The sequence below is a fragment of the Engystomops pustulosus genome, chromosome 1 (genome assembly GCF_040894005.1).
Source record: "Engystomops pustulosus chromosome 1, aEngPut4.maternal, whole genome shotgun sequence".
NCBI classification, from domain to species: Eukaryota; Metazoa; Chordata; class Amphibia; order Anura; family Leptodactylidae; genus Engystomops; species Engystomops pustulosus.
This window is the reverse complement of record NC_092411.1, coordinates 191865838-191881388: the sequence shown is the minus strand read 5'-3', so window position 1 is coordinate 191881388 and position 15551 is coordinate 191865838. Positions and strand designations below refer to the sequence as shown.

Below are 15551 nucleotides of genomic sequence, written 5' to 3'. Positions count from 1 at the left end.
AAAACATCCTGGAGAAGTGAGTGAGTGGTTCAAATTAAGGAAGAGAATAATCTAAGATCACTGGTGGATGGAAGGGAACACAGGTTTGGCAATAGACTCAGATACGAGAGGAGAGGTAGGTAGGTTAAGCTTTATGAAGATCTTTTTTGGAAGAGGGTGATTAATTTAAACTGTATTCGAAAAAAAAAAAGGGAAACTAGTGCAGTAAATGGCATAGACTTGAGGAATCTGTTGCCTTTGATCTGAAAAAAAAAGCCTGGCTGCTGCGTTGAGAGTGGAGAGAATTTAATTTAGTAAGTGGAAGACCGATTAGGAGGGAGTTACAGTAGTCTAGACGAAAGTGAATTTGAGCGACAGTTAGTGTTTTAGAGGTTTCAATTGTAAGAAATGGTGGATTCTAGAAATGTTTTTAAGGTGCATCTGGCAAAAGCGATCAACAGATTGGATATACGGTGAAAAGGAGAGGTCCAAGTCCAAGACAACCCCCCAGAGAGCGCGCCTGGTGCCTTGGTGTTATGGTGACATCACAGACAGAAATGAAGAGATCAGGGTTAGGTCAATTATTAGACAATGGAAAGAAGAAGTTCAGTTTTGGAAAGGTTAGGTTATTCAAGAAGATAGGGGACAATTAAAAGTCTTCCTGCAGTGCAGTGCCCTGTCTGACAGCAGGTTACTGCTAGACCAATCGCAGGCCTCAGCTATTACCTTTACAGAGATGGCACAGATGGTTCACAGCTTCACAATGTAACTGCCAGAGCTGCATAAGTAGTTACTGACCAGTCTGTTGGGAAATGGCTTGGTATGTGGAACATTAAAATGTCTCCCGGGATATTCCTGCTGTGTGTTAGGGTTCTGTATCATGTCTGTGATCAAAATCAGAGGGCAGCTCCTAACATTACAGTGGAAAGTTCCTTTTTGTATGTTAGATGGTAGCTCCTGATCACAATATTCCTCCGGTTTGGGTGTTGCCTGTAGCACAGAAAAGGAGGGTCTGGGAATACAGGCGGTCCCCTACTTAAGAACACTCGACTTACATACGACCCCTAGTTATAAACGGACCTCTGGATATTGGTAATTTATTGTACTTTAGTCCTAGGCTACAATAAACATCTGTAATTGTTATCAAATGTGTCTGTAATAAAGCTTTAGTGTTAATATTGATTCTTATGACAACCCAACATTTTTAAAATCCAATTGTCACAGAGACCAAAAAAGTTCTGGCTGGGATTACAATGATAAAATATACAGTTCCGACTTACATACAAACTCAACTTAAGAACAAACCTACAGACCCTATCTTGTATGTAACCCGGGGACTGCCTGTATTGTCTTTAGGTAGTACACCAAGGGTTTGATGTGGCAAACCGAGACACAGTGTTGCATTTAAAGGAAATCTACCACCAGGATTAAGGATTGTAAACCAAGCACACTTGCATGTTGGTGTGTGCCCCCTCTGGCAGGATTTTCGGCTCTTTTATCTTCTTATGTCTTTTGTCTTAAAAAAAAAAAAAAAAAAACAGTTCAAAAATTATACAAATGAGCCTGAGAGGCTTCAGGCTCTATTAACTTCTATGAAGCCTGGATCCCCTCAGGATCATTTGTATATTTTTAAGTCTTGGTTTTGTAAAAATAAGGGTTAAATGAAGAGCAGATCCTGCCACATGGGACAACATCAGCTTGTAATTGTTCTTGCTTTACAAGTGTTGATCCTGATGGTAGATGCCCTTTTAAGAAGCAATGGGTCATTTTTATTAATTTGCACCAAAAACTGTCTGCCATATTTATGAAGGGTTTTGGACAGTTTGCAGGAACTACTACAACTAGTGCAACAAAAGGGGCATGGCCTATGAAAGGGAGCGTAGCTTTGCCCCAAAAAGTCTGTGCACTAAAAAAATGTGTCCCAGTTTTCTGGCGTAAAATAAACTTACTAATAGGATGTGGAAAGTACGACTAGAAAGTCTTAAAGGTAACCTGTTGCCACATTTTCACAAATACAACTATCGACAAGTTCCCATAGAGCCCTATTAACTTGTTGACACCCTGCTTTTCGCTAAAAATTATTGCGTCTCCCCTCTCCATAGGAAGAAGTGCAGCATTCCTGTATTTACAGGAGAAGGTGGAGTACTCCCTTTTTTTTTTTTCCACCGGTATGGAAAGGGACGGTGGGCAATAAGTCTATCAAAATGGATGGACATATTACCCATTGTAAGGCATGGGAACGTATGCAACCCACAAAGCTTTTTTTAAAAAAAAATATGCTGCAATGTGCTTCATTGGGACAACACACTTAATGTAGGAAACAGATTTGGTAAGCAGAGCTAGTCTAAAGTCAATTGACGTTTTGCTCTGAGTGAAGGGTACAATCATTTGTTTGTTTGTTCAAGCAATGTGACCCTATGATTTAGTGAGATGGAGGAGCTCTACTGATGACATTGTTTCTATTTCTAATCTCCAGGCTACGACTAGGTCTCTATAAAGCCCCTTATTATTGCCAACTCTAGGGATTAGTGAGGGCAGATACCGAACTAATTGATCATTTTGATGATGTTGACTGGTTTAATTTATGAAAGTGCTCTTCAAAGCATAAATCCCAAATCAATCAGACCCTCATTCTTCGAACTTTCTTGGGTACAACTGATACTATTATATGAATGTGAATAGTGCAGTGATGGGATGTGTTTGTTACACTGACTTTCTAATCTACATAATTTTTTCCTTGATTTAGTATGTTGGAAGATGACCTCCAGATCAGCGACAGTGAAGTCAGTGGTGATAATGATGACGAGGAAGAAGAGGAGGTAAGTCTAAAGGAAATTTATAGAAACTTGCTACTTTTTTTTTTTTTTTTTTTTAAGGAATATGAAAGATTGTGATGAAGATGGCATTTTCCAGAAGTTATATTGTGGCTAGTTTAAAGGTTATGTAAACCTATATCCTTTTCTGTAGCATCACTTGTACATCATGTAGGGCAGTGATGGCGAACCTTTTAGAGATCGAGTGCCCAAAATGAGACTCAAAACACACTAACTTTTCCCAAAGTGCCAACACGGCAATTTAGGCATTAACAAACTTATTACTACCAGAATCTTTGAGCACCAATCCGGCCCTCTCCACACCTCCTCACTCTTCAGACAGGCCAAGCAGCACAGGATGGGTCACTACTTGGACTGCCTGAGACAGCAGGAAGGTGTCATGTCAAGCAAACTCTGTGCCTGGGAGACAGCCCGTGTGCCCAAAGAGAGGTCTCCGAGTGCCATCTCTGGCACCAGTGCCATAGGTTCGCCACCACTGATGTAGGGTCTTGCCCACATCCATGTGAAACCTGTGGTTAGTATTCCTTCTGACCACATACATTAGTGCTGGCAGAAAAATAAATTTAATTACGGTAATGTGTGTGAAAATGAATTTAGGTGGAGAACTATTTTAGACTATCTGTGCTTCTTACTAATTTGATGTTTTTTCCCTGCAGATCACAGAAAAGCCACTTTCTTCTGCTCCGTCAAGGTAATGCATGTTTATGTATACAATAAGTTTTTATTTCTTATAGCTTTTTTTGAGTTGTAACTTTCTGCAATATTTTTTTTTCTTGTGTTTGTCTGGGGCTTCTTGTTAACCAATGCTTTTTTGTGATGCCAACATCATATTGCCAATCACTGTGTAATGTCACTGCCCTAATCTACACCGTGTTATCAGTCCTGTGTTTTTCATGAGGCTGATCTAGTATTGGACTTGTGCTCAGTAACCTTCAACTCAAGGCAGACTCTGCTTGGTATTCGGATGAGAAAATAAAAGGGAAATGTTTAGCTCACCACATGATGGTAACTACTGTATAAGTGCCATATTGGGCCAGGTGCATGCTCACTTCCATTTATACCCAAGCTCAGGTTCTGTAGCGCCAATATGCTATTGAAACATGTGTTGTAGAGTTTCAGGCATGGCAGACAGTGTTACCCATGGGAGAAAAATTACAATTATGATATTTCAATAAAAAATTGTGATTTTGAATTGAAGTTTGTAGAATTGGAAGTGAACCAGTCACAATGAAAAAAATTTGCAATCACTAGGGAATATCTTGAAGAAAGAGAGAACAGGTGTGCAATCTGATATTGTTTTGTGGGAAAACATTTAGTATTTTCAGTCCAGAGGGTGCTCCCGATCAGTAGGCACCTCTTTTTTTTCTCTTTTTAGTCAGTAAACCTTTAAATAAAAAATATGATTAATCAATTAAACTGTTTAATTTTAATGGCTCTGATAGTATCAATTTGCACTACTTCTGTCAGGCATCTGTCATTTGAGCAGAAAATCGGATGGGGTCTGCAGTGCTTTTTTTTTTTTTTTTTTTTTTTTAACCCCTCAAGTAACGCAAAGACAAATTAATAGATCCATTAGGGTGATGCCACGAGTGGCATTTTTGGTCCGTTTTTAAGCATACGTTTTCAGTCAGTTTAAAAATGCATGTGTTTTACAAACCGCTTTTTCCTAATGTGATGACCATCACATACATGTATGTTGGGTTTCTTCAATTAAGTACATTCTCCAGTAGACATATAGTTAAGGGGTCTTATGGTGTTTTTTGTATCAACTGGAAAATAGTTTAGTGCAGTGAATCCTAAACCCAATTGAAGACATGCAGTTCTTCCTTTCCTTTCCTTCACCTTTTCTTTTTCTTTCATCAGAATGTATAATTGCGAATTCTTTAGGTTCCTTGTTTTTAGATTTGATAGGGGTTAAAACATAACAATAAAGTTGGACAAACTTCTCTGTACAATCTTTCACACGTGTATAATGTGAGAATGATGTCAGTGACTTCATCTTTCTATTTGGCTCCTTGGCTGTATGGAAATAAGATACATTTTAGCATGCTGTACCAGGCAGAGATTGTGGCATTGCTGGGAGTAGTTTATCCAGTATGAAATGCTTAGTTGTAGCAGATGTTCACATTATACTAGTCTGAATGAGACTTTTAGTCGATAACATGATTTAGGGTTAAAGGTTTAGAGGGGAACTAATAATGACTTTCAAGCATGATCTTATTTTGGCGTAAAAGGCAAAGAAATGTAATTTCTGGTGCACAGACAATGACACTATTTTGAAAATTGGGTAGGAAAGCACAGTATACTGGAGCAAAGATATAACTGGAATCTTCACTAGGCTGGACCTGGCATAGATTTGATTTAGGTGCATGACTTCTTAGTATTTCTGCCGAGTTACACACCAACGCAGGGATTCTTAAAGAGAACCCGTCATGCAAAATAACCCCCCTAAACTAAATATATTTTCATAAACTGCCATTAGAGAGCATTGCCTCTTTCCCTTCATTGTCCCTCTACATGCCTGTAAACCTAAGCAATGAGGTCCTAAAGCTGTATGCAAATGACCTGTGAAATGTCCAATGAAGCATTAGCATATTCAAGCTGTCCACTCTATTCATGAGTGGGAGGCACAGCCACACCCCCAGTGCATGACTGACAGCCTGTATAACGATATGAGGCTGTATAATGATGTGCTTCCTGGTGCTGGTGGCCACGCCCCCTGCAGCCTGTGTGTGCATGTGTGTGTGTGTGTAAGAGAGATACAGCAGCTCCAGGCAGCCATGTTACAGCAGAACATGTCAGATTCATGTGTAGCTGATGTCTGTATCTCTCACCTTTATATTAGGAGGATGCAGCATGTCAGCAGATGCAGCACACACTAGCCATGCTTTACTATACTTTACACACAGACATGAGCAGGGAGAGGAGAGAGGATGGGTAACAGGGGTGACATCACTGCCTCTGACCATGTGACCAGCCTCATTTACATAATAAAGAATAGATGATTTTACAATGATTAATGTATGAAATAACTAGATAAAGGCTGTGATGGGATCCTTGTGAGCTGCTCCAACAGGTAGAGGTGACAGAACAAGTGACACAGACCTGATGACAGGTGTCCTTTAAGACTCTTGCGCGATGCTTCATTCTTAATTCAACTTCTTCATTGAGAACTTGAATTATTTTTAAATGTATATGGTCAAGGTGAAATGTACAGGACCATACGTATTGGCAACAAGTGATATGTCTCCTACAAGGGGTTGCCATTTGTCCTGTGATGGGATTTGCCCAAATCTACAGGATAAATTGCTGTTATATTAGTAAGTTTTCTTGTTTGGAACCATAAGGTGGCAATGGACCTTTTATTTTAAGCAAAGCATTTTTATCAAAATAGATTATTTTAAAATGTGTATAATTCTTATCCAGTGTTGTGCAATCTCACGTGGACAGTGTGGCATCAGCACATTACAGCAGCATGGAAACAGAAGGAAGTGAGACTGACAGCTCCTCAGACTCAGAAAGTGACAGCGGTTCAAGTGACAGTGAGGTGCCACCACCACGGAGGTCTCCTAGTCCAGTGGTAATACTGTTTACTAATTATTTTTTTAGGGTTTTCATGATGAATTGATAAGTAAAGCACTTTTTTAAAAGAAGTGTTTTGTCCATGAATTTCGCTACCAAGGCAACAGGAAAATATCACTTATATGTTTTACATATATTGTACAAATTGATGCTCCTCTGAAAAAGTAGGGAGAAAAATGTAGAAGCGGGGTCTAAATCATCTTCAGATTGTTTAGGAAACAAAATTATGTACCCTTAGCACTGACTTAAATTGATTCTATTTGTGGACTTTTTGTTCATTTACCCCCTACCATAATAAAAAATAAAATTCAATCAATGATCATAGCATATAATGTAAACTATAATAATTCACTCAGCAACAAATCAAGCCCTAATAAAGTTATTAGATAAAAAAGATCAAGCTTATTATTTTCAAGGAAAGCTACCATCAGAAATCTACTAGCTGCGGTATTCCTAATTCTTCTAAATCCTACACTGTCTTTATCCCATGAGCAATAATTTCTGGCACTTCAGAGGCTACAGGTACATTGAGCAGCCTTTGCTCCTGGCCCTCGACTTGCCAAATCCACTTTACATAAAATAAAGTTAGTTTTTATTTGGATAGGGCAAAAAGATTAGATAAAGACAGTGTAGAGCTTAGAACATAGAAAGGAAAAGTAGTTGCACTATATAAATAAAGCATTATTACTATATAAATTAAAGCATTAGCAGTAGTAAAACACAAAAACTGTTTGTAAATTTATTGCAGAACCATTTAGAATTTGACAGTGATGTGCAATGGTGACACACAGTGAATATTATTTTAGATAAAAAAGGCAGAATTGTTTTTTCTACCCATTGTGATTAAAAATTACTTTGTACATTGAATAGACTTCAAAATAATTCCATTAAAAAAAATTACATTCTCATACCAAAATGAAGCCCCCCCATATGGCTGTTCAAACATTAGAGCCAACAAGTCAAGGCTACTGGAAACTGTAGATAGTATTGTACCTGGAAATTCATCATAAAATAAGACACACAGGCATCTCTTTTCTTCTCAAACTTGGAGAAAATGCTGCAAACTGGTAAATAGTCTTGTGGTTATAAAAGGGGTTTATCCACTACTGATCGCTATAACTTTGGCTGGGGGACAGACTGAGAAAGTAGTGACTAGCCACAAGGCTTAGCAATCTTTGAGGAACATCACTATTTCAAACTAATAGTAAACAATTGGTGCATCAGGCAGATTTCTGCTACAGTTAGGTCTCTTAAAACCAGGCACATAACACTAGTGAGAAGAGGGCCACTTGTCAGATTGTGCTGGAACATTTAGGTGCAACATAGTCTTTCTTCTCAAAGGATAAGATGGGTTATTTAAAATTTACACTTGTAATACAACTTTTTTTTTTTTTTTTTTTGCAGCACGACACGTCATCTACTGGCATTTGGCAGTTGGGAAACTTTCTGGTCAAACCTGCACCTCAAGCTGAGAACCATAATAATGTTGCAGATCATGAACACGAAAGCCATTGGGAGGCTAAAGATCATAACTGTCTTTCACCTTCTTCCCATGAATCTCCAAAGACTGAACCTCAACATGAAAATGCTCTATGGACTTCTCAGGAAGACCTCCAGAACAAACCTATCTTTCCGGACTCCCCTATAGCCAATGAAACTGTTACTCCCAGGCAGACTGTCGGTATAAAACATCCCAGAAGGCCTGTCAAGGCCTCCTTTCAAGAGGAGCCAAAGGGTGGTCTTACTGTGGAAAGTGAACCTGCACCTTACAGGCCAAGAGACCAGCCCTCCAAAGAAAAGCCAACTGTGAAAACGAAAATTAAACCCAAAAAGCATGAACACAAGGAACCAAATGCAAGAACTGCACATCCAAATGAGAAAAAGAAGCACAGGAGCTCTCACCACACTAGCAGCACCAAAAAGTGTCCTGAACCAGACAAACATCAGAGTGCTCCTTCTCATCTACAAACCCTCCCTAGTCCAAAGGTGCACATCGAAAGCAAATCTAACCACAGGACTAATACATCTCACCCTGCTGTTGTTGTGCGTGAAGACTTTCACAGAGACAAAGTGTTATTACCCATAGGGGACAATAGATTGCACCCACCAGTGAAGAGCAGTCTTAAACATATAGCTCTTATTGTCAAAATAGAATTGTCACTGCTTTCTAAGATCCCAGGAACATCTGACAAAATAAGTGCGTCAAAGAGCAAGAAGGTGAGCAGTCACAGTACCCACCACAAGGACAAGTCAGAGAAGACCCGCAGTCACAGCAAAGAGCATACAAAGAGAAAGGTAATGAGGTCACATACGCATAGCACCTATACTCTAATGTTGAGCAGTATTACCTGTACTACCTGAAATCATAGTATCATAGTATATAAGGCCTGAAAAAGACGCAAGTCCATCAAGTCCAACCTTTAAGAATTAAATAAATGTTTTATCCCCATATTTTTGCTTTCCAAAGTCATCCAGGCCTCTCTTGAACTTGTACATAGAGTCCGCCATAACAACCTCCTGAAGCAGAGAGTTCCATAGTCTCACTGCTCGTACAGTAAAGAACCTTTGTCTATGTTGATGGTAGAATCGCCTCTCCTCTAGGCGTAGAGGATGCCCCCTTGTCCTGGTCACAGGCCTAGGTATAAAAAGATCTTTGGAGAGATCCTTGTACTGCCCGTTCAGGTATTTATACATTGTAATGAGGTCTCCCCTCAGTCGTCTTTTTTTAAACTGAATAATCCAAAATTTTGTAATAATTGTATTCCCATAATAATCTTGGTTGCTTTCCTTTGCACCCGTTCCAGCTCTACTATATCCTTTTTATACACTGGTGCCCAAAACTGTACACAATATTCCATGTGTGGTCTGACCAGGGATTTGTATAAGGGCAAAACTATGTCTTTATCCTGAGACTTTATTCCTCTCTTGATACATCCCATAATTTTATCTGCTTTAGCAGCAGCCGCCTTGCTCTGGTCACTAAAATTAAGTTAACCATCCACCAATACCCCAAGTCCTTTTCAGCTCCAGTTTTACCAAGTAATTGACTGTTTAGAACATAATTATACTTTTTGTTTCCACGGCCCAAGTGCATAACTTTACATTTATCTACATTAAACCTCATCAACCATTCCACTGCCCACTCTTCAAGCTTCCACAAATCCCTCTGTAATGCTAAACTATCGACCTCAGTATTTATTACTTTACACTGCTTAAGATCATCTGAAAATATTGAAACTAGACTGTGTAAACCCACTACAAGGTCATTAATAAAAATATTAAAAAGAAGTGGCCCCAATACTGACCCCTGTGGCACTCCACTGGTAACGTCAACCCAAACTGAGAATGTACCATTAATGATGACCCTCTGTTTTCTATCACTAAGCCAATTACTTACCCAAATACACAGATTTTCCCTTATTCCCAGCAGTCTCATTTTATATACCAACCTTTTATGCAGCACAGTGTCAAATGCCTTTGCAAAGTCCAGATATACAACATCCACAGCTTCCCCCAGATCCACTCTTGAACTTACCTCCTCGTAGAAACCAATCAGATTAGTCTGACAGGACCGATCTCTCATAAAACCATGCTGACACTGGGTTATAAGGTTATGCACAGTGAGATACTCCAGGATAGCATCTCTAGCAAACACATAATTAACAAATATTTTCCTCACCACAGAAGTTAGACTCACGGGTCTGTAGTTTCCAGGATCGCTTTTTGATCCTTTTTTGTATATTGGTACCACATTTGCTAAGCGCCAGTCCTGTGGAACATAACCAGTTCTCAGTGAATCTTAAAATATTAAAAATAACGGTCTGTCTAAATAGAGCAGTCCATTGTGAATGTGACCTGTGCTACAATGAAATGTGAAAATGCTTTATTCCATTCTTCCCATGTATCTTGTTTTCTAACCTATTTGTCATTGTTTGCATGTTTGGGAATTGTTATTGTTTCTATTTAATTTTACAGGGGGGCAATTGAAATTTGGGTGTTATGAGGGAGTTTTGGTTCTAACAACTTGTGATATGTTGAAATTTCTCAAACATTTTGTGTATTAGACACTCAATTGTTCCATCTGGACTAATGCTTTACATGTTGCTTCTTGTTCATCTAATTGTTTGGACTTTAATATACGGTATAAAGCTCTTTGAAGGGAAATTGCTTGATCCTGCAGGTCCCATGCCACAGGCCACATCTAAATCCTGAAAATAGATGTAGTTATATATATAGACCAGTAGTTGGTCTTAATTACCATATCTTGAGGTAGATGCAAGAAAAGTGGAACTTAAAGTGATTGTCCAAGATGGACGAATATGTGCCCAATAACAGAAGGACGTAAAATAGAAATAATATCCTATAATCTTCTGTTCTTCATCCATGTTGATAGCACATCAACACTGCAGCCCTGAACACTGCCGATTCTTATAACGATTTATGGGAGAATATTCAGGTCATTCTGCTTGAGTTTTATGCCTTTGTTTCCTCCCCCATGGTATGTTAAATCAGGAAGGGAAACCTGATGTTTGATAATTGCTCTACTGTTGCATCAAAAAGATGGTGACTGCTCAGGAGTTTAAAGAATGTCAGCTTTATTATTCCGTTATATGGGTTGTACCGAGTATTATTGTTATCCTCTAGCCACTGAGGATAGTTCACTGGACAGTCCCACTGAATGATACGTATCTTCTCTTTATGAGTCTGCACACAGAGATGGCACAAGAAAGCTTTATAATGTATGTGAGGTCTCCTGATTCTCCCCAACAAACAATATCAGACATATTGAATTTGTAATACGAGAACCTTTTGTTCACATATTGCAGACGTTCAAACCCTCTGGTATCTGGTCCCCAATACACACCAGCATATGTACATGATGTTGTCTTCTATGTTGGGCTGTACTTTTTTTAATGTGTTTAATGTGTATTGCTGTATCCATATAATAAGTCACTCTTTCTTCTGTGGTATATTTGCCACCTGGATGCAGCACTCCTCATTGGAGTGAAGGATTGTAGCTGGACATTGCCGTGTGCATCTGCCTAAGATTGTAGTGTGTACAATCACCCATCAACTGTTAATGTAATGTATAACTAAACATTTAAACACATTGTTTCTTTAGAAATCAATACTGCAGTAGACCATAGTTTTACCCCCTTCAGAGTGATGAAAAGTAATTAAAAACCCATGTCTGCTGAGACCAGTGATTGGGCTGTAGTTGTTGCAACCTAATTTTATTACTAGACACTTTTTGACAGATTTAGAGACTCTGTGGGGAGAGGTCTAGGGTTTGTCCAAGTTACACCACCATTCAACAGACAATTATTTTAACGCAATTTACATAAGTTATTACCATGTTATTGTATAATAAATCACTTTTTATTATATCCGGTACATAAAGGTCATGGTTTTTTGTTTTTTATCCCCAGGTTGAAGATATTGAGAAACATGAAACACACAAAAAGTTAAAACTATCAAATGATAACAAGCCTTCTACTACCCACAAAGACTCCTCCATGAAAAAGTGAGTTGGAATTGGGTATAAACCACTACTCCTGGTGAATATTGCATTTTAAAAACATCCCATGTCATCATGGGAAAAAGCAAACATTACTTGTGAGCTTTCCATAAAGACTGCTTCACTTTTACTTCTATCCATAGTTTTAGTTGCATTTTACTTTTAGCATATAGGAGTAGGTCATAACATAAAAGCCTTGTAAACCTTGTGTGAAGCAGAATCTCTTGATGTGTTTGCTCTCTGAACAGTAGCTCCATGTAAATGGTGTCCCGCATCTGCTAAAGTGTCAGTCTCTGAATTGTGGCTTATTCATTCATTGCATTTTTGGTGCAAAAATGGCATCTTTTATTTTGGACTTTTTACATAACTGCTCCAAAGAGAACAATCGTTTTTTAAATATATCTAGAAAAGTGGCCCTGGTTTTAAGGAAAGGGACAGAAAATGCATCATTGTGGACCTCATTGCTCTAAAACTGTGAATTAAATATTTGCTACATTTCAGTCTGAAGGTTATATAAAGCTCCACAAAAGGTGTCAAATGAGGCATCCAATATATTTTTATTCTTGCAGTGCCACATTTGTTTTGAACTTAATAGACTTTAATATTTAAAAACTATCCAATTTTGTCATTATCTTGTCCGTTTTGCTGAAAATCTGTTGTTTTCACAGGGTGCCTAAAACCTCTTCTGAGGTCATCCGTAAGGAACATCCGCAACAGAAAACCTCATCTCCTACACACCACACACATAAGAAACCGGAGAAAATGCCACAGAAAAGAAGACCTAGTGAAAGCAGCACTTGTAGCCAGCACTCCACCACTAGCAGCAGTAAAAGTAGTAAAGAACCTTCTACTCCAAAACAAAGGAAGGTGGAGGGAAAGAATACTGAACTTTTAAAGAGCAATAAGGTATGCTTAACCCCTTCCATTTTTGCAATTTGATTAAGTTCTTTTTTTTTTTCAACTAAAAATGTGAAAGGAAATATTTTTTTTCTGCCAGTTTTTCCCATCACATTAAAACTATTAATAATAAGTGGTAAGACTGTAAAAACACATGCATTCTCTGCCTCTGATTTATACAAAGTGTCTTCTATAGCTCCTTCTGCATTCTACCTTCAGCTGTCAGGCTGGGGGGGGTTCACTTCAAACAATTATATCTCCCGGACCGTGGTTTAGAAACACAATTTGTGTGTCATATCACAGAGATATCCACTGTTAAAGTTACACTTGGGATTTGAGATCTATATTTAAAAATAACATTTTATACTGTAACAGTTGATATCTCTGGTTCTGTTTCAGCTAGAAACACAATCCTATATACAGGACACTACTTAAGGACACCCGACTTACAAACAACCCATAGTTATAGTAAGACCACTCTGACCTCTGGTGAAGCTTTCTGAATGCTTTACTATAGTCCCAGATTGCAATAATCAGCTGTAAAGTGTCTGTAATGAGGCTTTATTGATAATCCTTGGTCCCATAACAGCAAAAAATGTTAAACTCCAATTGTCTCTGGGGCCAAAAATTTTTTTTGTCTGGATCTACAATTATAAAAAATACAGTTTCGACTTACATACAAAATCTGTCTGTATTATATTAATCCCTTAACAATGCAGGACATAGTAGTACTGCTTAGGTAACTCCATCCATATGCTTCTGAAAAGATGGCGATTCTAAAACACGATTTTTTTTCTATATTAGTTTTTCATGTGTAAAATTGTAAAAATATATAGAATCTATATAAATGAGGTTTTTCCATAATCATAGTTATCAATGCAATAAAGACATTATTTTTATGGTACCGTGAATGGCCCAAAAATACAAAAAAATCTGAAACCAGATTTGATAATTTTCTTTTCCTCCATTCCTTCAAGAGTGAATAAAATCTCATCAATAATCTAAAGACCCACTAATGTAGTATTTGTAAAGTGCATCTAATTTCACTGAAAATAAGCCCTTGTCAAAATTGCCAAAAAAAGATTTTATTGAAAGTGAATGCAAATTCTGCTGTAAATGGCACATCTTTCAGTCAATGCTATGGTTTGTACCCATACAGCAGTTTACACCAAATATTGTTTTTTTTGTTACGCAAATAAAAACAATGCACATCTTCCAAATTTTTTAACTAGCATGAAGTTCAATGAGTCACAAGAAAACAATGCCAAAGCATTCCAAAGTTAGAACCACTTCTACTGACACAAAAAATGGCGTGTGTCAGATGCCAGGATGCCAAAATTGTGTTGCTAGTTACCAGGGTTCAGGAGATATAACCATTTAAAGTTTGATACTGTCATGAGGTGTATATACGTGTCATCTTCATAGGGTATGTGCAAATTGGACCTTTATAGCCATATGGCTGTTGTGACTGGGCTAATGGCTGAAATCCCAGCCAATGTGGCACTCTTCAGCAGCAACCACCATCGGCTACATCTGCTGATGTTTGCAGCCGTTAATGCACATATGCCAAGCAGAAAGCAGCTTGCTCCGGCGGACTCTATAAATGTTTTAGAATTGGTTGATTTGTTAAGTTCTACATACTTAAAGTACCTAAAGGTAGTTTTGATTTAAAAAAAATTAGAAGTGGACATAGTCATACATTTACAAATGAACCCTCAATCATAATTTTTAAATGGCCTCTATTTATAAATTCATTTACACCTGTTTTTGTTGTAATCAGCATCCCAAATAGTTAGTTGTTAGCTTTGCACAAAGTCACTTTTTGGCCAAAGCTCACCAAGTGTAAAAAAGTTGACTTGGTAACTGAGATGCTTACAGACAACTATGTTTTGGCAAATCTATGAACATAGAAGTACATGTAATACAAAAAGTACTACTTGTAGTACACCTACTCTATATCACAGACCATATGAATGAATGCTAAAGTATAACTACATAGGCAATTCTAGAACATTGAAGGCCTCACCAGCAATCACATTGTTTGCCTCTCCTCTGTCTTTATTGAATTTCTGATGACAGAAAAGTCAATTGTCAATGCCCATTAAATTTGAAGACTGTGGGTTTGGGTGTTATGATAATATGGATATTGGAAGTTGATATTATACTTTTTAACTGTTGTTTAGTGGTATATCCGATAATAAAAGCTTTCTTAGTTGCTCCTGTTCACAAAAACCTTGATTATATATATATATATATATGTATTATTATTATATTATATTGTAAGACTAGTATTGGAAATCTTGTTTTGCACTTTATATTGATAATTTTAATAGAACAGTTATGGACTAATATTTTGTAAATGCATTGCAGGTTTCTTCAGAAAATAACACAAACCCTTTCCCAGTGCCGCCTTTGCCAAATGGTAATGCCAAGCCATCAAGACCTCTGCTGAAGTTTGAGGAAAAGTAAGTGTTGTAATTTTTACTTGGTTTCCTGGAAGCTTTATATTGTATTGTGTATTTCTTAAAATGTCTTCTGTTCACTGACTTTCTTTAGGCTACATTCACCAGAACATTATATGAAGGAGGCTAAAAAACTGAAGCATAAAGCAGATGCCATGGTAAGTTTCCTTCAAGGAGTTAATTCACAGGGTAATTTGAACACAAGGATGCTCCCACAACAACTCAAGAAAATGTCAATATAAAAGGATCACACAAGAAGTCAATTTGGTTTAAAAGTCA

At 37.8% G+C, this 15551-nt stretch overlaps 1 protein-coding gene across 4 annotated transcripts in view; it reads left to right on the top strand.

Annotated features, from left to right (window-relative positions):
* The window catches only part of AFF1 (ALF transcription elongation factor 1), an 85963-nt gene that overhangs the window by 59967 nt on the left and 10445 nt on the right, over positions 1-15551 (top strand). For all 4 annotated transcript variants that reach the window (XM_072116534.1, XM_072116531.1, XM_072116524.1 and 1 more), the window contains 8 exons: positions 2726-2798; positions 3470-3504; positions 6240-6393; positions 7800-8690; positions 11825-11919; positions 12582-12819; positions 15181-15275; positions 15367-15430. In XM_072116534.1, coding sequence (XP_071972635.1) covers positions 2726-2798; positions 3470-3504; positions 6240-6393; positions 7800-8690; positions 11825-11919; positions 12582-12819; positions 15181-15275; positions 15367-15430 — 1645 coding nt within the window. The remainder of the gene's footprint in view (positions 1-2725; positions 2799-3469; positions 3505-6239; positions 6394-7799; positions 8691-11824; positions 11920-12581; positions 12820-15180; positions 15276-15366; positions 15431-15551) is intronic.